The sequence below is a fragment of the Poecilia reticulata genome, chromosome 2 (genome assembly GCF_904066995.2).
Source record: "Poecilia reticulata chromosome 2, P_reticulata-male-v2, whole genome shotgun sequence".
Lineage (NCBI taxonomy): Eukaryota > Metazoa > Chordata > Actinopteri > Cyprinodontiformes > Poeciliidae > Poecilia > Poecilia reticulata.
Genome location: NC_088831.1, coordinates 21,298,399 through 21,319,214, shown reverse-complemented (window position 1 = coordinate 21,319,214; position 20,816 = coordinate 21,298,399). Strand labels below are relative to the sequence as shown.

General features: G+C 41.7%; 1 protein-coding gene across 1 annotated transcript; it reads left to right on the top strand.

The window, feature by feature from the left end:
* Positions 1-3,610: 3,610 nt before the first annotated feature.
* Positions 3,611-19,686, top strand: LOC103478334 (interleukin-1 receptor type 1-like). Its single transcript, XM_081600362.1, has 12 exons — positions 3,611-3,710; positions 10,104-10,199; positions 11,890-12,142; positions 13,296-13,476; positions 14,611-14,773; positions 15,055-15,117; positions 15,732-15,867; positions 15,955-16,106; positions 17,129-17,272; positions 17,836-18,003; positions 18,427-18,707; positions 18,836-19,686. The coding sequence occupies exons 2-12, from the start codon at positions 10,106-10,108 to the stop codon at positions 19,121-19,123; spliced, it is 1,923 nt and encodes a 640-aa protein (XP_081456488.1). The 5' UTR covers positions 3,611-3,710; positions 10,104-10,105; the 3' UTR covers positions 19,124-19,686.
* The last annotated feature ends 1,130 nt before the right edge of the window (positions 19,687-20,816 follow it).

Genomic DNA, 20,816 nt, shown 5'->3' with positions numbered 1-20,816 from the left:
TGTTACATTTTTAGCTGAAGAGGTTCACTTTCGCAATGCACTGCTAAACAAACCAAAACCTATTCCCACCCCCCCGCCCACCCCTGCCAGTGGTGGCGCTGTAACAAGAACCACTGAAGGAAATGACATAAAATCTCAGAAGAAGACAATATTTGGAAAAGGAGAAAAAGCCATTTCTCCCGTTAACTACCGCTAGATTCGTACGTTTGTTTTGGTTGTATTTACCCAGAATGCCGTGCGCCATAGTCCACCTCTTGCTTTTGGCGACGTTTCTGGTCCGCTTGACATTCGAATTGTGCCGAAAAAAGCGATGAACTTACCTTCAACTGAAGACTTTTAAGTTTTTAGGCAGACCAGAGTTCACTTTTTCTGTCTGCATCAAACCTCCCCAGACGAACTGGACTTTTTAGGTAAACAAACTGCAATGAGAAACGGTTTGTAGCTCTATAAAGAACCCGTCTCCACTATACTCTTACTTCTGGTGTGTTTGACATCACAGCTTCCAGCGCTTTTCATTGGACTTGTTGATGTAAGGCTAGGATGCTGCTGCTAGGCCACGGAAAATCATTACACGAAGCTAACCAATGTACTGTTTCCTGAGCAGCTCTGGGCGATACGCGAAGATCAGATTACCGTTGCTGATGACTCAGTAGAAAGCTGGTGGTTTACGTGGCGGACAACTTTGTGGCTGAGTAACTTTTGTTACCAATCACTTTCATCTTGTCATAATGACAATACCAGTTTACGGGGGAATATTTAATGATGACAAATACTCACCACCAGTGGCGGAACTACACATTGTTCAGGTGGATGCGAAAACATAGATCGCCCCCCGGCGAGAGAAGGGTGAAGGAGCGACGCTCACTCGCTTCCCTGTGGATTTCCTTTATATGACGCAGCTTTTGGAGCTGAGATTTATGAACTATTGTGTTGTGGGTTGTAGTTGATTCTGTGAAAGTCTTCGTAGAAAATGAGCCATTTTCCAGTGGGCAGGGAATAATCATGACGACTGACTCATAACTGAATGCAAATACATGTTCGCTGAGAAACCTTCAGTTCAATGGGGAAACCCATGACTCAACATTTCTGGAAGATTACACAACGTTTGTTTCTTTTGTTAACTTCACCTGCGATTCTGGATTTACATTTTGCAATTTGTGTGGTACTTAGTCACAAAAATTTCTATTAACCTTAAAAATGTTTGTTTTTTGAGCCTACTGGGACATATTGCTTCTTTTTAAGCCTTTTCCTTTTTAACTGGATTGTCCATCCATCCATCCATCCATTTTCTGCCGCTTATCTGGGGTCGGGTCGCGGGGGCAGCAGCTTCAGAAGGGAGGCCCAGACTTCCCTCTCCCCAGCCACTTCTTCCAGCTCCTCCGGGGAAACCCCAAGGCGTTCCCAGGCCAGCCGAGAGACATAGTCCCTCCAGCGTGTCCTGGGTCTTCCCCAAGGCCTCCTCCCGGTGGGACGTGCCCGGAACACCTCACCAGGAGGCATCCTGACCAGATGCCCGAGCCACCTCAACTGGCTCCTCTCGACGTGGAGGAGCAGCGGCTCTACTCTGAGTCCCTCCCGGATGACCGAGCTTCTCACCCTATCTCTAAGGGAGAGCCCAGCCAACCTGCGGAGGAAACTCATTTCAGCCGCTTGTATCCGTGATCTTGTTCTTTCGGTCATGACCCAAAGCTCATGACCATAGATGAGGGTGGGAACGTAAATCGACCGGTAAATCGAGAGCTTCGCTTTTTGGCTCTCTTCACCACGACGGACCGGTACAGCGCCCGCTTCACAGTAGACGCTGCCCCAATCCGCCTGTCGATCTCCCGCTCCCTTCTTCCCTCATTCGTGAACAAGATACCCAGGTACTTAAACTCCTCCACTTGAGGCAGGACGACCCCCCCGACCCGGAGAAGGCACTCTACCCTTTTCCGGCTCAAGACCATGGCCTCGGATTTGGAGGCACTGAGCCTCATCCCGGCCGCGAACCGTTCCAGCGAGAACTGCAGATCACGATCTGATGAACCCAATAGACCACATCCACACACAAGACCGCAAAAAGCAGAGATGCGATCCTAAGGCCACCAAAATGGATCCCCTCCACACCTCGGCTGCGCCTAGAAATTCTGTCCATGAAGGTAATGAACAGAATCTGTGACAAAGGGCAGCCTTGGCGGAGTCCAACTCTCACCGGAAACGAGCCCGACTTACTGCCGGCAATAGAGGGGGCAAGAGTGTGACCCATCTGTAATTGGAGCACACCCTCCGGTCCCCCTTTTTAAACAGGGGGACCACCACCCCAGTCTGCCATTCCAGCGGAACTGCCCCCGATGTCCATGCGATATTGCAGAGTCGCGTGAGCCAACACAACCCTACAACATCCAGAGCCTTAAGGAACTCCGGGCGGATCTCATCCACCCCCGGGGCCCTTCCACCGAGGAGCTTCTTGACCACCTCGACGATCTCGTCCCCAGAGATTGGAGAGCCCAACCCAGAGTCCCCAGGCTCAACTTCCTCAACAGAAGGCATGTTGGTGGGATTGAGGAGGTCTTCGAAGTATTCCGCCCACTGGCCCACAGCGTCCCGAGTTGAGGTCAGCAGCACACCATCCCCACTATAAACAGTGTTGGTGCAGCACTGCTTGACCCTAACCGGGTTGTGTGTAGCTCAATTTCATGTCCTTAATTTGAGAAATAAAGGAAAAATTAAGTAGAAGGCAAACATATAAGGCAGCTGAATGGTGACGATGTTGAATCACAGAACTCAGGAATCAAAACGTAACTCGAAGTTTGGCCAAGAAATAATGAATGGTGAGTCAAATATGGCTACTTTGACAAAAAACATACATGGTGGTTTATCCAGTGAGGTGGACAAACCACAAACCGTTCAAATATGAATCACATTTTCCCCGTAGAAGAATTTTAGAAACGTTATGGCTCTGCGTGATGATATTTTTTCCATGTAACTGTAAATATGAAACAAAAACTCACATTTTGAACCTAGATTATGAAAAGACAAATTTTAGTTGATTTTAGGATGCGACACTTTTTTTTCCTGTCAATAAAAGTAGCTGTATGACTTGTTCTCTTTTTTTGTAAAAATCAAATCCAGCAATCTTTTCCTTTAACATTCAATAGCGGTTAGTTGCTAATTTTTTGTTTGACATGGTTAATATTTGCGTTCAGCTAGCATTATTTATGGGTGAAACATATATATGAAAAAAAAAAGTCATAAAAAGCATAAAAACAGGTTGTTATGAAGACTTGCAGGTAAACTTAAAGAGAAACAAAAATCTTTATATTAAATAGAAATTTTGTTTTTTCAAATTCACACCTTTTTGTCTTTCAAAGTTAAAAGGCAAAAGTCAACTATACATGCTTGACATTGATATAATTAAAGTGAATATCATGTTTGTCTTTGCTCATGCAGACTGTCAACAGTAAAATCTCCAGCAGATTCACGGGGAGTGGCTGAGTAACCACAATGTGAACACCTTGCATCTCGGCTTTACCATAATCCAAACACACTCTTCCTTCTCTCTGTTGTTTCGTACCGTGGAGGTGGGACCAAGCTGCTGACTAACTGGCTGAGCTGCACTTTGCACGCTTGGGTCAGAGGTGAGGTTTATTCTCTTTGGTGTGGCATCTGGAGCAAACTCTCTAATCCTTCCTGTGTCTCTCACCGCCTCACGCGTTGCTTGATCTTAATAGGTGAGTCAATGCACTTTGCATGTTTGGTTTGATCTGAGGGTACAGATTTTTTATTTTATTTCAGTTTTTTTTAAACCCTCCTGTAGGAACTGAACCATCTAATATAACCTGCACACTTTCATTTGCATTAAGAGGAAGTAAATAAAACACAGTGTTGAGGGCTGGGTGTTGAATATCCGACTGAAGAGCTTTTTAAGTCCAACCTCAAAAGAGGGCTCACTTCCTTTCTCTTCCTGTCGCAGATGTACTGTAGTAAAGGTAACTATTCTCAAGCAACGTATAGAAAATGTTCCATTATAATGTATATATAGAAAAGCATGATGTGACACTTTAAACTTTGTCTGTCTGTAGTTGGTGTGGACTTCTTAACATGTGCTTTTAATTATCAGCGCTGCTTCTGGTCAGGATTTGGTTAAACATTTAATGAATAGCACAAGACAGGTTGTTCAGTAAACCACCACTGGGTTTCATCTAAGAAACTCGGAACAAGTTCTGCTTGTTGGCACATCACCCTTTTTTTCAAATCAGCGCACTTCACTGATCTCGATTTGGACATTGTTTCTACTCCATGCCGTTTGCTGTGTTATAATCTAGGTTTGCCAGAGCTCAGTTTGTTCAGTTGTCTGATAAATCCGGCAGGCAGAAATCTCTCAGAGCATCTCACCACGACGCGCTGTAGTTTTTCAGACCACGCTCTCTAACAGAGGAGAACGAGTCCTGAGCAGAAGAGGCTTCTGAAGACAGGAAGGAAACCCAAAATGCAAAACATCTAAAGAGGAGAATATTAGTGATAAACGCGCCACCACCAAAACCGCGGGTTGCGAAATGCAGGGCAGATGACGGGGCACGGACGTTTTAAACAAGCAACTGTGAGTGACATCTGTCTGCCAGAGAGAGAAATCAAACAGTTTTAGGAAGGAGACAAACTCCAGATTATCACAGATTTTACCAACCATACATAATCCCTCACTTGGTTAAAGTCAAAGTGATTGCACAACATTTTTTGAAATCTTATAATGGTTATTAGGTAATACTTTATTTTGAAGGGGTGGGCATAAGATTGGCATGACACTGTCATAAATATGACAGCCCCTGTTATGAACGCGTAGGAGTCTTTATGACTGTTGTCATGAAGTGAAATAATGACACTTTTTTTAAGGTTTTGTTGGCTCTAGTGGCCTTTATTTCAAAGTCTGACAGGAAAGAGGGCAATGAGAGAAGGGGGAAGACATGCAGCAAATGTCGCCAGGCCGGGAATCAAACCTGCGACCTCCGCCACGAGGAAAAAGGCCTCAATACTTGGGTTGTGCGGCGCCACCACAGCACCCCCAATAATGACAGTTTTAATGCAAAGTTGCTTTAAAAGTTGCATTAAAAGTGCCAACTTTTCATTAAAGTGTGTAAATTTACCAAATAATGCAAAGTTGGCAGTTTTAATGCAACTTTTAAAGCAACTTGGCACTAAAAATGTCTTTACTTACCGAATGACTCTTCTTGACGACAGTCATAAGACATTCATAAAGACTCCTTCATGTTCATAACAGATGCTGTGTCATATTTATGACAGTGTTATGTCAGTCTTATGCCCCCTTCAAATAAAGTGTTACTGATTATTATTATTATTATTATTATTATTATTATTATTATTATTATTATTATTACTACTACTTTCTGATAAATAATGTCTTAAAGGGAGAAAGTGCCGTGACCTCAGAAAGGTTTTTATTCAGTCCCTATTAAAGGAATTCGCCCCCTTTGAGTGTTTACCTTTTTTATTGCTTTTACAAATCATACGTAATCATCAAAATTATTCTTTTTATGAAAAAAATGAAATGTTAAAGTGAAAACTGATTTGTACGAAGTGACGGTGAGTAAATAAAACGGTTGACTTTTCCAGCACCAGAAGCTTCTTGATGACTTCCACTCTGTTACTGATATTGTGCTTTTTATAACTAATTGATTTAACTGTATGATTGTAAAATAGATCTTTGATCTCAAAGAGTTTTATCCTGTTTAATTGCCTTTAAAATACTGTTAGTTTATAAATCACTAAACGTCTTTGCACCAAAATACACGTTGTTGTTGTTGTTGTTGTTGTTGTTGTTGTTGATTAGGGTTCCTGGTCTTGGGGATGCAGAACCAGAACCAAACATGTAGAAGCAGCATTCAGCTTCTATGTGCCACAAATCTCAAACAAACCTCCAGAAAACTGCAAAACAGCTGAAACATCGAGCTCCCATAAATCGAGGCTTAAAACTCTTTGACTAGCAGTAACCGGAACATCGATCAACTTCTTTGATGTGTATTTGTGTAACGATTTTGTTCATTGCTTAATGTCTGGTGCTTTTATGATTTAAAGCTTAATGAATTTCTTTGTTGCTGAAATGTGCAGGAGAGATCCACTTGACTTGGTGCCTGTCTCCAGTGGTCATTGTGTGAGAGGCAAGGCACAACCCGGACAAGATGTGCCTGTCTGTCCAACATATAGACAGATACACATAGGAATAGGACAAACTCTGATGCCACTCTCACTCAGCTTTGAGTTTAGTGAATTAACAATCATGTTTTGGTCTTTGGGAGGAAGCTGGAATACCCAGAGAGAACCCATCCATACACCAGGAGAACATGCAGAAAGAACCCAGCCTGTGAGGACCTTCTTGCTGCAAGACAGGAGAGTCAAAGTTGGGAGATCTTCCGCTGTCATTAGAGCATGAAGACATGATTCGCTGTCCTCATGGTTGTAGTTATAGAAAGTTGTTGGGGTTGATCAAACTGCCCACTCGAGCGTTTCTTTGTTTTCTTTTTGACACGTTTTGTGGTTCTGTGGGCTTTGTGACTACAGAGGACCGAAAGGAAGCAGACAGAAATAAAGAGGGGGGAGGGGACTCCAAGTATTTTTCTGCACTAAATAAAGACAAAGACCAACCAATCACTAGACAAAGACAGAGATCTCTCTATACTTGTCAGAAATGTTCTATGCCTAACATTTCTGTCAGGCATAGACAGAAATGATAGGCATAGAGCATTGAACATTTCTGACAGGCATAGAAATGTTTGTCTTTATTATCTGCTACAGGTGAACAATCCTCTTTTTTTTTTTTAGTCAGTCTACTTTAAATAGGAATCTACAGTCATTTCTAGTGTTGGCCGTTGTTAATTTCTTAGGGATGTGAGACAACGGTTGATGATCAGACTTGCTTTGGGAGTGTTACTTTTATTCAGGGTGTGTGTAGTTCAAACAGGGCAAGATGGAAGTGTGTTTTGTTATGAGTTGGAAAGTTGATCTCAGAGATGATTAGTAATCAGTTTGGTAAAAGTAAAAATATATTTTCCACACTTCGCAGCTCCGCCTCGTTGACGAGGACGAGCAGGCAGTTTAAGAAGCGGGTTGGGTAGGAGGCTTTATGTAATTTCCAGCTACATGGTGGTGTTTTATAGCGCTGTCAAATAAATACGTTACTTTCAGTTGTTTCGAAAAGGGTATGTTATCCAGAATAACTTAAATGTAATTTGACTTCCCATCATAGCCGTATCTCATGTCTTGATGTTGGCCTACACTTTCCAAAACTCTCCGTTCTACGCGTCAACACGACAATTCTTCACAACCGTTATTAGCAGCATCAGACTGAGAAGTCATTTCTTCAACAAGCTCAGCAGACGTGTTTGCTAACTACTGCTGCTGCCGCTAGTCTGACGGGGCGAGAGGCGCTCTCTGGGGTTCGGCTGGGGACTGAAGGTTGACGCAAAGCTTTGGGTGTTCGCGTTGCTCCTTGTTTCTCATGAAGTTTATTTCACCTTCCACGTGCATATAAACCTGCCCTGGGCTCTGAAGAAAGAGGAAACCACATCAAGCCCAACACCGCTTTGGTTGAGATCTGCCATGTTTTTCCCGTACATCTGTGGATTTCCCCCTGGTGCTTCTGTTTCCTACCACAAACTGATCTGTGCTTTTTTCCCCACAAAAACAAAAAAAGAAAAAAGAAATGACCAATTCATAGTCACCAAGTTGACTGGTGACTATGAATTGATGGTTGTGTCTACATTTGCTCTATATAAGGTGAACTTTGCCTCTCATCATTTGCTGAGTGTGTGTCACAGTCTGCAACGCTTCGTTGTTCATGATCTCTTCTGGATTTAAGACTGGGGTACCGTCTTTTTTAGAAGGGCCGACGTTTAAGACATAGCTCCTGCTGACCTCTAAAATGTCTTAATGGATCCCTTTAAAGTAATAATAATAAAAATTATGGCTGTTCTTCAGAACCTTAACATCTGTTCAGAGAAAGAAAAACAACTCGGGTAGTTCCTGAGTGTGAAACCACAGGAACTACCTCATCCATGTTACATGCAGCACAGCTTAACCACACATGTTTTCCACCTGCCTCTTTAACTGTGGACTCTCCTGAAGTCTGAGCAGGGGGTACTGAGGTTAGATTAATTTCCCCTCTCTGTACTCTCCCAGCAGTGGTCTCACACAGCTTTCTGTCTTTTCTTCTTCTTCGTATCAGCTTCAGTTTGACTGACTCTTGCCAACCCGTCCACGTTTAGCGGTTTTCTTCAAACCTCTGGTACCTTTGAGTGAGATCCAGAGCTGTGCTTCTTGTCTTTTGACCTAGTTTCTTTCACGTGCTGAGTTTTTTTGTGAGGTGGTACTGAAAACGAAAAGTCTTAGTCCTCCTGCAGTTCCCAGGGAGGCAAAACTGCTGAGAAAAAAAATCCCATTTGTATCATCAGACTCTCACTGTTGCCGTAGTTCAAACCTGATGACAATCCATCTTTAGGTAAAAATCTTCTTGCTTTGTCCTACTCGTTTGTTTTAAATGTCTACTTCATAAACTTTGAGCTTCATCACAGATCAATTCTCATGTTTGCTTTTATAGGATAATTTCATATGATTTTAACATTTTTCTTATTTTGTTTAGATTTTTTCTCAAAAGTCTCTTTGCACTTTTTCCTCAGTCGCTTTGGTGCATTTCTAAGACCAGAACTGAAATTCCCTTAACTACTACTTCAATCTTCAAGTCACTTGTATAGATGATTATGTACAATTCTCTGCTTTTCAACATTTTCAATTGCTTCAGTGATATTGAGCAAAAGGAGCTGTAGTCGTAACCTCCACAACAAAAGTCACTAAAGGACAAGGGTTTGAATGGAGTCAACAGCCAGAGAGAAGAAGAAGAGGAGCGAGGCCGAAGACAAATTCCAGTTTCCATCGCTCTCACATCATCAGGCAATAGTTTTCAACCAGGATGCCGATGGAGTTCCTCTCACACTGTTCTTCATTCTGAAAAGACTGTTTCCACGCTGCATCAACAAAGAGCATTGTGTACTGAGACTTTGTGGAGGTGAAGAAAGACTTCACTGAGGAGATTGTCCTACGTCCCCATTACTACTTTAGTTTGTCTTCTTCACCTCTCTAGTGCTGTCTTTTCCTTTCTGAATCACCATGACACTGTTTGTCAACAAATTACAGTAAAAGCGTAAATGTGAATGTCTTCCAATCTCTTGCCTTTGGCCTCCCACAACCATAATTTACAATACTAGTCATCAAAAGCTTAACCATAGATTAAGCTTTTGTCAATGTAACAGGGCTCACTGTTTGATTTGCAACATGACTAATCAATGTCATCCAAACGCAATGAAACGAGGACTTGTCATTCTGAGACACTGATGTTTACTGCTGAGGTATGAACTAAGGGTTTTGAGAAAGACACTGAGCGTAATCCATGGTATTTTACTGTTTGTACAAATTGTTTTGGAAATGTTGCCCTGGACTCTTTTTTTGGGGACGGATGGAGGGATTGTCTCAAATAATAACCATGACAACTAAGATAAAATCATCAGTCCAATTTATTAAAGCCAATTAAGTATTAACATTGTTTAGGAACAACAGAGAAATAGTCTACAGTCAGCACTGGTTCAAATACTCATTTAGATAAGCTACGTCCTCGAGGGCGTTCCCCTGCAATGTCATTTCTTTACCCTTGTGCGTGTGTGTGTGTGTGTGTGTCAGCATGCAAGCAGCTAAAAGAGAGACAGAGGAAAACACAAAATAATTTATCCATAACACAAATGTGGAGGATGATTCGAGAAATGCATCACAGAGAGAAAAACTAAATGGAAAGCATGCTTCCACCCTCTCACCGTAATGAAAGCATTACTCAGCGTTTTTCAGCAGTTTCTGCTGTGACTCCTCCGGTGCCGGTATCTGTGGTTGAGGAGCAGAGGGTGGGAGGATGGGGAAGGAAGGAGCAGAGAGAGGAAGAGAAACACATGTGTTATGAAAATCTTAACACTGGAGGTTTGTGTCAGAGACCCACTGGCTGGCACAACATGCTCAGATTGCTGCTGTAATCCATAAGACACGGTCATTTATGTGTTTCCACATCTTTCCAGCAATGGGCCTGAGTTCATCGCTGGAAAGCTTTCTGTTGTTCCTCTGGATTTCAGGGATCTGTGGTGGACCGGCCCAGGCTCAGCTCATGAAGAAAGGTTGGTTTTGTTTTCTGTCTTGTGTTAAACACATGAATAAATTTATATGAATAAATATATGAGACCACCAGTTCTGGTTTGGCTTCGTCAACAGCCTCCACTAGTCATATGTAAGCATTTCACTGCCCTCTTGTGGACAAAATTGCAACAGCATCCACACATCTCTCAAAAACAACAATAAATACCCATCCATCCATCCATTTTCTTGCACCCTTGTCCCTTAGTGGGGTCGGGAGGGTTGCTGGTGCCCATCTCCAGCCAACGTTTTGGGCGAGAGGCGGGGTACACCCTAAACAGGTCGCCAGTCTGTCGCAGGGCAACACAGAGACACACAGGACACACATCCATGCACACTCACACTCACACCTAGGGGCAATCTGGAGAGGCCAATTAACCTGACAGTCATGTTTTTGGACTGTGGGAGGAAACCGGAGTACCTGGAGAAAACCCATGCATGCACAGGGAGAACATGCAAACTTCATGTAGAAAGACCCCAGGCTGGGAATCGAACCCAGAACCTTCTTGCTGCAAGGCAACAGCTCTACCAACTGCGCCACTGTGCAGCCCCCAACAATAAATAATTAAATGTATTAGTCACTAATATCTCTGTTACATTTTTTTAATGACTCAAACTTTATTGATTTTCCAGCAGAAAAATATACCATAATTCCACACTTAGCATATCACAATTTAGCATCAGCGAAACATTGGTTAGTGGATTCTTGAGGCCAATACAGTTAACAGAAAGTACTTGAAGCAATAATAATAATAATAATAATAATAATAATAATAATAATAATAATAATAATAATAATAGAAAATTACAATTAAAAAAATGACAAGACACATAAACATCAACTGAAAATTGACATACTTAAAATAACAGTGCCCTATACTGTGATACATTTAGATAATTACAGCATTACCGTAAATTAATCTAGTCTAATTACATCTGAGCTGGAAATGCCATTTAACCCATATATGAGAAGAAGCGGACCACTTCCTGTTGTACTCCTCAACCCTATTTAACAGTCTATAAGATAATCTCTCTAAGGCAGGAAGCTGAGCTATACCAATGAGTAAGAGAGGGGTAGATGGACCCCTCCTCTCCCTCACTAGTAGCTTCCTCATCTCTGTTACATTTTTACTGAAGCATGGTGTGCCACAATTTAAATCCTTATTGACATTACAGCAATTACACCTGTCTTATAGTTTCAGCTTTTTGCAGGTTTCATTTTTGGTTGATTTTTGAGGCTGGAAGATCTCCTTACCATCACCCTAATCTTTTACTTTCTCCAGATATTCTCTGTCAGATTAAAGTTGGGACTCTGACTGGAACACAGTTTTAAAATATTCACCTAATCAAGGCAACTGCAGCTTTGCTTTCAAATAAAGTTGACAGAAAGGACGTATGTGCTCTGTTGCTCACTAACAATGGCGAGTTTGTTTAAAACAAGTTTGCTTAAAGTCATAGTTGATGAAGTTTGAATCATACCTGAAGGCTAAATATGAGCTTTAACAGGGACATCCACAGTCATTCGTTTGGATTGAAAGTGACATCACACATTTAAGTTGACAGCTTGAGTTTTCTGATAAAGGGACACGATGTGAAGCTAATTTTAGTAACCAGAATTTGACAGAAAGTTGAGACCTGAACAGCTGGATATAAACGATGTGACCTGCGTTGCAGATAACTGCACCAACTACGAGCTCATGTTTGAACGGGTGTTCTCTGTGCCCGGGGATGCGGCCATGCTCTACAGCACCCTGCTGCGCCTGGACGTCTTTAACTTCACCGCCGTCCCGTTCAACATCACCTGGTTCAGCACAAAGACGGGACAGGAGATGAGAAACGAGACCGGTCGGAATCTGGTGCTCCAGGAGACACTTTGGTTCCTCAACACCACTCTGGACGACGATGGGGAATACCTCGCCATAGTGCGGTAAGAGCCTGTCTGAAGGCAAAGTCATTGCAACAGATACACTGCAAAGTCCCCTGCTAAGCTTTGATAGAGAGTTGTATTTATTCTACAGAAAACTGATATTGGTACCACTTTACAATAAGGCTCCTCTTATAGATGGCTAATAAATAACTTGTATGTTATCAATTCATCTACGAACACTTTATAAATGACTAATAGCAGTTTATTCTTCCTTAATTAAAGACAAGAAGGAGACTACATGCTAAAAGATTCCATTTACAAAAGCTTGTTGTGCTTACAAGATGGTCTTATATGTTTAGCATAGTAACTCTAGTTAAATTATACATTTGGCTCACTATTTGGCAAGAAACCGATGGATCTTCTTAGCCTTAATTGATGCATAATTAACAGTTATTTATACAATGGTTAGAGTTTAATTAATAACATGTCTATGAACTATTTATTAGCAATATATATGGGTACTCTCTTCATTGCAAGGCAGTTTACTAACAATAAATATATTAACATTGGAACATAATATAGATATATTAATAGGCTACTAAAAAATAAAGAAGGGTAGATATTTGTCGTACCAGCAGTTTTGTTCCATATTAATTAGCAGACCAAGTCAGAATAAAATGAAACAATTTTGCTTACTTGGATAAAAGTGCAAAGATACAAACTTGATAAGTAACTCATGATTGGTGGTTTCACACTCCACAGATGGTTTGGTGACTCTGAATATTTTCCGTAGAAACTGTGGGGATGTCACCAAACGTTCGTTTCTCCTCGTTGGGAAGTTAGAACTGAAAATGCTTCTGTTAGCCTCAATGTGACATCAAGGTTTGTCACTTTCCCCCCTCCCAAATTATCGGAAGAAGAAGAGCTCAATGGGGATGTGAACCTAAGAGATGCAAGCTTCCCTCACCATGTTTCTAACCTCAGCTTCCTGTTTGACCTACTTTATGTTTTCTAGCACTTACTTACAGTAAAACAGGCCTGACTGCTGTAAAAAAAAAAATCTTCTCTTTGCAGAAAAATGATCAAGTAGTATAAAAAAACTCGTTAAAAAAAAAGCTGACGAAGATCCAGAAATTACATTTGAGATGGACAAACACATTTCTATTGCGCCAGAGACGTCATGCCAAACCCACTGGTTTGTCTTTCCATGCAGAACTCCGTCTCAGTGCTACATGCAGACCGCTAAGCTGGTGATGGATCGGCCAGTTGCTGGAGAATGTGGAAGGCCAAGAAAAGATTCTCGAAATGTGGGGGCAGACGTGGTATGCCCTCTGAGCGATTATATTCACAAACTGAAGACCTACGGCACCAACGTCTCCGTTAATTGGTACAAAGTGAGTAGCATGAAATTCAATACACTGAGTCAGAGAATAAAATGCTTCTGTTCAGATTAACACCAGTTAATTATCCTTGATTAAGGTTTTTTTATGCTTAGCTAAATATTAATCCTTAAAAAGTTGTAGTTCTGTTGAGAGGTCATACATGGTAAAGGTTTTACTGTCGGAGGGCAATTTGGACAAAAACAAGGATTTTGCCGTCATCCTTAGATCTGTCACAATAACAGATTTTGCTGGCCGATTAGGAATTATTGTGATAAACGATAACATTGTCATTTTGAGACCAGTGTTAACTAATAGCATGAAAATAATGTGAACACGGCCCTCTCAGAGGTCAACAAACTGAGGAGTCTGGGGGGAGGTTTGCATTATTCCCTGCTCACATTCAGATCCCGGGGCAGGTGGAGGAGGGGGGTGTCCCCACAAGATGCTGCCCTGGGTGGTTGCTCATGTCGTCCATAGCAGAAACGCCACAGCACCTCACTGATAGTGGACTGTCAATAGGATGGTTCCCGAGCAGGGAGACGTCTCTTCTTCTCCTCCTTCATGTTGCTGTTTAATGTCTGTTGCTGCACAAGTTGAAACTTGAGAGCAGACATGTTTAATATTTTCACATTTGGCGGCATCTCCTTGGAGATTTCTCCATCTTTTTTTACACTAACTTTTTTTTGGCTTTCCTTTTCGCATCCCCCATCTTCAGGTGTATGTTTGCTTGGCGGAGATTTCAGCCGCAATCACTTCCTACAAGAGGCGATTGAAGGGCTGTAGTTCTTATTTGAAACAGTAGATGGCGCTGCGGATAAACCCAGAATATATTCAACAGGGTTTTGACTCAACTGCCTGAAAAAAATAAAAGTTTATTCTCTGCTTTAGTCTCTGATTGTAAGAAAATAAAATTGACTGGTTAAGTCTGGATAAATATTTATCCCTCCTTTAAAAATACAAATGATCATGGCCTTTTTTTTTTTTACTGTTATTGAATCAAATTGGCTCTTAATAATAGTGGAAATCTTTGTGAATATATATATATATATATATATATATATATATATATATATATATATATATATATATATATATATATATATATTTTTTTTTTTAATTTATTTATTTTTTTCTCTTCCAACTCAGGGCTGTGACCTGATTCTGAACACATCAGGCCGTCGTACCTTCAGGGGGGGGAACCACCGCATGTTAAAAGCTGAAGGCAGTGGCGCGTACACCTGCACTCTGACCTTTACCCTGGATGGAGCAGCAAGGTCTGTGTCAGAGACCATTAATGCAACGGTCACAGGTCAGTTCAGATTCAGCAGCAAAACTGTTTTATGGAACCAACTTTGGAAATGACTACCATTTTTTTCATTTTTTTACAGCACACAAAAAGGGAAAAAAACTGGAGTTAAAAATTCATGCAGAGATTTTTTTCTAATAGGCATTAAAAAGCTGGGACAACTATAGTTTGAACTAAAACAGCAAGCAAAAACAAAGAATCAACTGATGGAGAAAATCAAATAACACCAGAAAATAAATATATATTTTTTAAATGTAACTTCTTTTTTTTTTTTGTCACATTAGAGCAACAGTTCCTGCCTCCACAGATCCATGAACCAGAAAATGAAATTATAAAGGCAGCAAAAGGTGAGGTCGTCTTTTAGACTTTCTTTTTCAGAAAAAAAAAGTCTCTCAGTTTGGGTTTTTATTACAGATGCGGTCTTAATAACCGGGTTGTTTAGCACAAATAACCCATTTCTTTATTGGTGTCATTTTCACTGCGGATGTAAGTCGCAACACTTTCCAGTCCTACATAAAACTCTGGAGATGAGCTCCATCTACATCTCCATCTAAAGCAGGTTCTTCACACCAGAAACCACATGCAGCGTTTGGATCACGTGGTTAAAGACTCCTCAAGTATCTCAGTACATCTTAAGAAAGCATAAATTCATGCTGATTTGCTTTAGGTTGCATCTAATTCAAATACAGTTTGCTCTGCATCTTCAGGCATTCAAACCTACTGAACTGAATTTCCGTTTTAAATGATCAAATAAAAAAACGACGACTATTTTAGACGAATCTGCTTTGGCTCAGCAAATACATCCAGGCCTTAAAGATTTGTAATTTGTTCTTCCTTTATTTCACATGGAGATGAATAAAAAATAAAATAAAATAAAAAAGACAAAATTCAAATACATGGGTGGTTTATCTCAAGTGCACTCATGCTGAGAGATCTGTAATTTCTTCCTTCTTGCTTTTAGGGTCGAATTTCACAAAGAGGTGTCTGGTGTTTGTTCCCGGTGCGACGAGACATTTTGTTGACGTCATTTGGTTGGTCGAAAATAAAGTCGAATTTGATTCTCAGTCGTCTGAACGCATCTACACACCACGGCAGCGGTTGGTACATTTAAATTAACTTCTGCTAGTGGACAAATGATGCCACCTTTTAAGGCCGACGCTTTCAATGATTTGACTTTCTAACAGTAAGTGGACCAGAGATGAACCAAAGGGTGTGTGGTTGGAGCGGCTGCTGATCTTCTCAGAACTGAGGCAGGAGGATTTCTACCTCAACTACACCTGCAGGGTCTACGATGACCGAGGCAATTCAGAGAGATACTTTACGTTGCTGCCAACAGGTAGAGCTTGAGCGCATAAACTGTGTCGCTTTGATTTTGTCGTGCCAAATGCTGCTGTTCTTAAACGTTCAATACCTTATAAAACCGTTTCTTCATTGACTCTGTGTTTCTGTTTTGCTTTTGTTCTGGCGTAATACACTACATATGTATCGATAAGAATTTTTGCTCCGTTTAAGATTTGGATTTGACCGCATGTGAGGTATTTTAGATTTTGAACCAGATACATCAAAGTAGTGAAAAAGCTCTTTAGGTTTCTGACTCAGAAGACATCTACTCACCCACCATAAGTGGCAATACTTTCTGACACAACATAGACAAATACCTGCTCTCCACTGACTGGATAACAAATACAGAATAGAACAAGGAAAGGACGCCGTTGCCTCTCTAGTCTCCGTTTATCCTTCTGCCTGGACAACCGGAGAACGATGGACCCAAAACCACCGTTAACAACACGTAGAAGTTCATCTTTAACAGAAAGAGATCTATTGAAATCATCACTTCATGTTCCAACCACAATATGACCCTCATTTTCATAATTATGGGTCATAAAAATTTAATTTTATGGCCCTGAATACGTTCCAACAGCCTCATTGTTGTGGCCTGAGATTTATTTCCTCTCAAGTTTTCAGCCTGACAAAAAAAAACAAAAAACAACAACATTGACGTTAGCGCTTGCTGCTCGCGCTTTTCAAACGTTGATTTTAGTTGCCTTTGTACCCCCGATGGACTTCCCCCTCTTTAGCTCTGACTTCCTGCTCTGGTGTCTCAAGTTAAATATGAGACGCACAAGTGGCTTTGAACTAATACAGCTAATACAGCTTGTTGTGATTATCCAGCTAGATCCAGAGCCATGGAGGCATCGATGAAGTAGAATCAAAAGATTGTTGCTTAAAAACAATTTTGTTTTGTAGGTTTTAATTAAGTTTGATTTAGAGGAGGATTTATAAGGAAAATCTGCCTAAACCAAAGTATTGTCAGTGTAAATTGATTTTACTCTGATATGTGATTTCTTGTTTCCACAGATCCGAACATCATCCTTCCCATCGGTTTAGTGTTTGGTGGAGTGACTGTTCTCTTCGTCATCAGCATCACCGTCTACTACATCTTCAGGACAGACATTGTGCTGTGCTTCAGGAGAGCGTTTCCAGTTCTTTATACAAATAAAGGTAACACTTCACATCAGAGGTGAAGATGAAAATGTGCTGTGGACATTACGACGCTTGAAAAGCGATCGCACATTGGAGTAAAATGGAAGCACCCCATCAACATCGTGTAATCTTAAAAAAAAAAACAACAATTACAGTAGCTGCAGCGTACCCACACATTATTCCAAAGTCACAGAATCTCAAAGTTTTATCTCGCGTTTCACCACATCTTCATACAGTGCAAGAAACGGAGGAAGCACACAAACCACAGGGCCTGCCTGCACTCTTTCAGATAAAATGTCACCCGCCTCTCATTCAAAGGGGCCGCAGGCGCTTTCTTAATCGACACAACGTCAGCGCTGTGCAGAGCGGGACCAACGTGAAAAACTCCTGGATGCAAAAATGACTCACGGAAAACATCCACAAGACGGCCAACGTTATGTTTTTTAATGATTGCTAGCTAGTTGTCTAGCTGGTTATTGTTTTCAGCCACCCCCCAAAAAACAAATATTGAAGTGACAATGTATTGTCTGCGTTCAGACGGCAACCTGGTTGTGCATCTAATGAGAACTTTTCACTTTTAGATCTTGATTTCAAGCTGTATGATGCTTATGTGGCATACCCCAATCCTGGTGCCTTTGGGTTCAGTGAGGAAGTGGAGAAGTTCGCCCTGCAGACGTTGCCTGAAGTGTTGGAACAGGCCTGTGGCTACAAACTGTTCATAGCGGGCCGTGACTGCCTGCCGGGGCAGGGTAAGTCTCCCACATGGGAAAGTTAGCCTCTTAAGGGGAAAAGCTCGTGTCTGTCTGTCGCTTCCTGTATAGTCATAATTAAATGATCTCATGCACCTGCCTCTTTGCTGTTTGAATTTTGGTCCTAAACAAACATAACCTTGTGTAGCATGTAGAAGAAGGTCTGCTGGTCTGAAGAGACCAAAGTTAAACTCTTTGGTCTACAGCGAAACATAGTGGTGGAAGCATCATGATGCGTTGTCTTTGGATAGGGCTAAATGAAAGGCAGAGTGAAAGTAAATGTTAGATCAGGACATGGATTCAACTTACAGCAGTACATTGATGCCAAAAATACAGCTAGTGCTACATAGAGAGATGGTTTACATGAAGCATCTATTCCCTTCACGGTTTTCATCTTTCTCTTTGCTCCCTGTCTTCCTGCAGCCATCGTGGACTCTGTGGATGAGAACCTTCAGGCTAGTCGTCGTGTTCTCCTGCTCTACACCGCTTCCACTTTCATTAAAAAGAGGCACACGAGCAGCACCAGCAGTAACAACAACAACATTACGAAGATTAGCGAGGATGTTGATAAAATCGAAAGCAGGACCAGCGAGGGCAATGGCAGCGTGGGTTTTGGTGGTGACGACAAAGCATTTTCGGACGCAAGGCAGCATCTGGAATGTGTGGCATCCATGAACAGAGCGCTGCTGGAGGGCTCCTTAAAGGTAAGACAGAGAAATGTCATTGTATAGCCACAGAAAGTCACACAATTCAGCCAATAAGCAACTCTTATTCATGTAGAATCTTCCAGTGTCCTCAACAAAGAGGTTCTAATGGAGTTCTGTCCTCTCAGGTCATTCTGGTGGAGCTGGAGGAGATCACCCCGGCCCAGCTGGCCCTCTTCCCTGAGTCGGTTCGCCACCTGAGGAAGAAACAGGGCGCCGTGTGCTGGTGGAAGTCTCTCCGAACGAGACAGAAATGGAGGACATGGAGAGAAGACGAGGAGAGACATGGAAAGGACTCACAAGTGTCACCATCCCTCTCTCCTTCCTCCAGGTTTTGGAAAGAAATTAGGTATCATATGCCAGTCAAAGGCAAGAGGGCGGCTTATCCAGAGAAAACTGCCTTGTTGAACTTGTGATGCTAGATGTAAATGTTTGAGTGAATTGGTGCGATGAAAAAAAAGAAAACTTGAATGAATATGACATTTTACTTTAATCTTTTGTAATGTTGGAAGAATATTTCGGTTTAGTCAAGAATCCAAAACTGCGGGTGCTGTGGTGGAGCAGGGGCAAAGCACAACCCATGTATTGAGGCCTTGGTCCTTGTGCCAGTGGTCATAGGTTCGATTCCCGGCCTGGTGACATTTGCCGCATGTCTTCCCTCTCTCTCATTGCCCTCCTTCCTGTTGAACTACCTTCAAATGAAGGCCACTAGAGCCAACAAAACCTTAAAAAAAAAGAGTCCAAAACTGTTTGACACGTAGTGAAGCCAAAGAAACGTGTGAAGAATAATCAGAAGCTGTAAAACCAGCCTACCTGTCCAGTGTTTGTTATTTTCTAAGTGTTCATGTAAAGAAGGAAAAATGTAAATTGTGAAAGTTATTAAAGTATTTGTACATATTTTCCATATTTCTAAGGTCACAAAGAATATGAAAGTTATTTTTTTTGTTCCTGCTGCTTATGATTATTGAAAATGTTCATAAAAAAGCATAAAGATGTAAATATAACATATTGTGAAATGTGAACTCAACAGTTCAAGATTTTCGATGTATCATTTTATATTTATTGGTGTTTTACATGGTCTTAAGCTTTCAGATAAAAGAGAGGTTTGTCAAAAATAAATTATCAACCTGCTTGTGGATAAATCGATCAAGATCATCTTTACTCTTTTGTGGGAAGGCTTCCCAAGACGTTCCCAGACCACCTGAGAAACATGGTCCCGGGTCTTCCTCTGAGTCTCCTCTCTGTTGGACTACCCATAACTTGTGACCATAAATGAGGATATGAACGTAGATTGACCAGAAAATCGAGAGTGTCGCCATTTGACTCAGTTTTCTCTTCACCGGTACGGCGCCCACATCAGACTCAGCACCAAACCTCTTATTGACCTCCTGCTCTGTTTTTCTCTCATTCGTGAACAATACCCTGAGATACTAAAACTCCTCCTCTGGGGACAGCAGATCCCTTCCCTGATCTGGGGAAGACCCTCCAACCTTTTCCGGCTCACAACCATTGTCTCAGGTTTGGAGCCACTGATCCTCATCCCAGCCGCCTCAATCGGCTTCAAACTGCTCCAGCGAAAGCTGTAGATCACAACCTCATGACCACAGCATCTGCAAAAATCAGAGACACCAAAACATCCCCTCAACACCGTGGCGGTGCCTAATTTTGACCAAAAAGGTTATGAACAAAATCAGAGACAAAAGACAACCTAGACGGAGTCTGACTCTTACCGGAAATTAGCCCGACTTATTGCTGCCAAAGCAGTTCAAAGTTCTGACACTGATCGTACTGGGACCTAACATCCTGTATCAAAGGGCCTGGTATCTCATCCTCTCGGAAAATCGCCCACAGGATTCCCAGAGGGACATGGTCAAAAACCTTCCTCAAGTCCTTAACTCCCAGAAACCTGCTGAGGGTGTAGCGCCGGTAGAGTTTTCCACCAAGAGGACGAAAACCACACAGCTCCTCCTGAATCTGAGATTCCACTATCTGGCCGATCCCAGGCATAATCTACCTAGTGGTTTATTGAACAGCAAACAGATATAGGTAGCATTTTACTATATGAGCATTAACAAATAACTGAAGAAAATCAGACTGAACTGAATCTAT

Coding starts and splice junctions, on each gene's coding strand:
- LOC103478334 (XM_081600362.1), top strand. CDS start 10,106: ATGGGCCTGAGTTCATCGCTGGAAAGCTTTCTGTTGTTCCTCTGGATT. Junction 10,200..11,889: donor GGCTCAGCTCATGAAGAAAG/GTTGGTTTTGTT, acceptor CCTGCGTTGCAG/ATAACTGCACCAACTACGAG. Junction 16,107..17,128: donor CTTTACGTTGCTGCCAACAG/GTAGAGCTTGAG, acceptor TTGTTTCCACAG/ATCCGAACATCATCCTTCCC.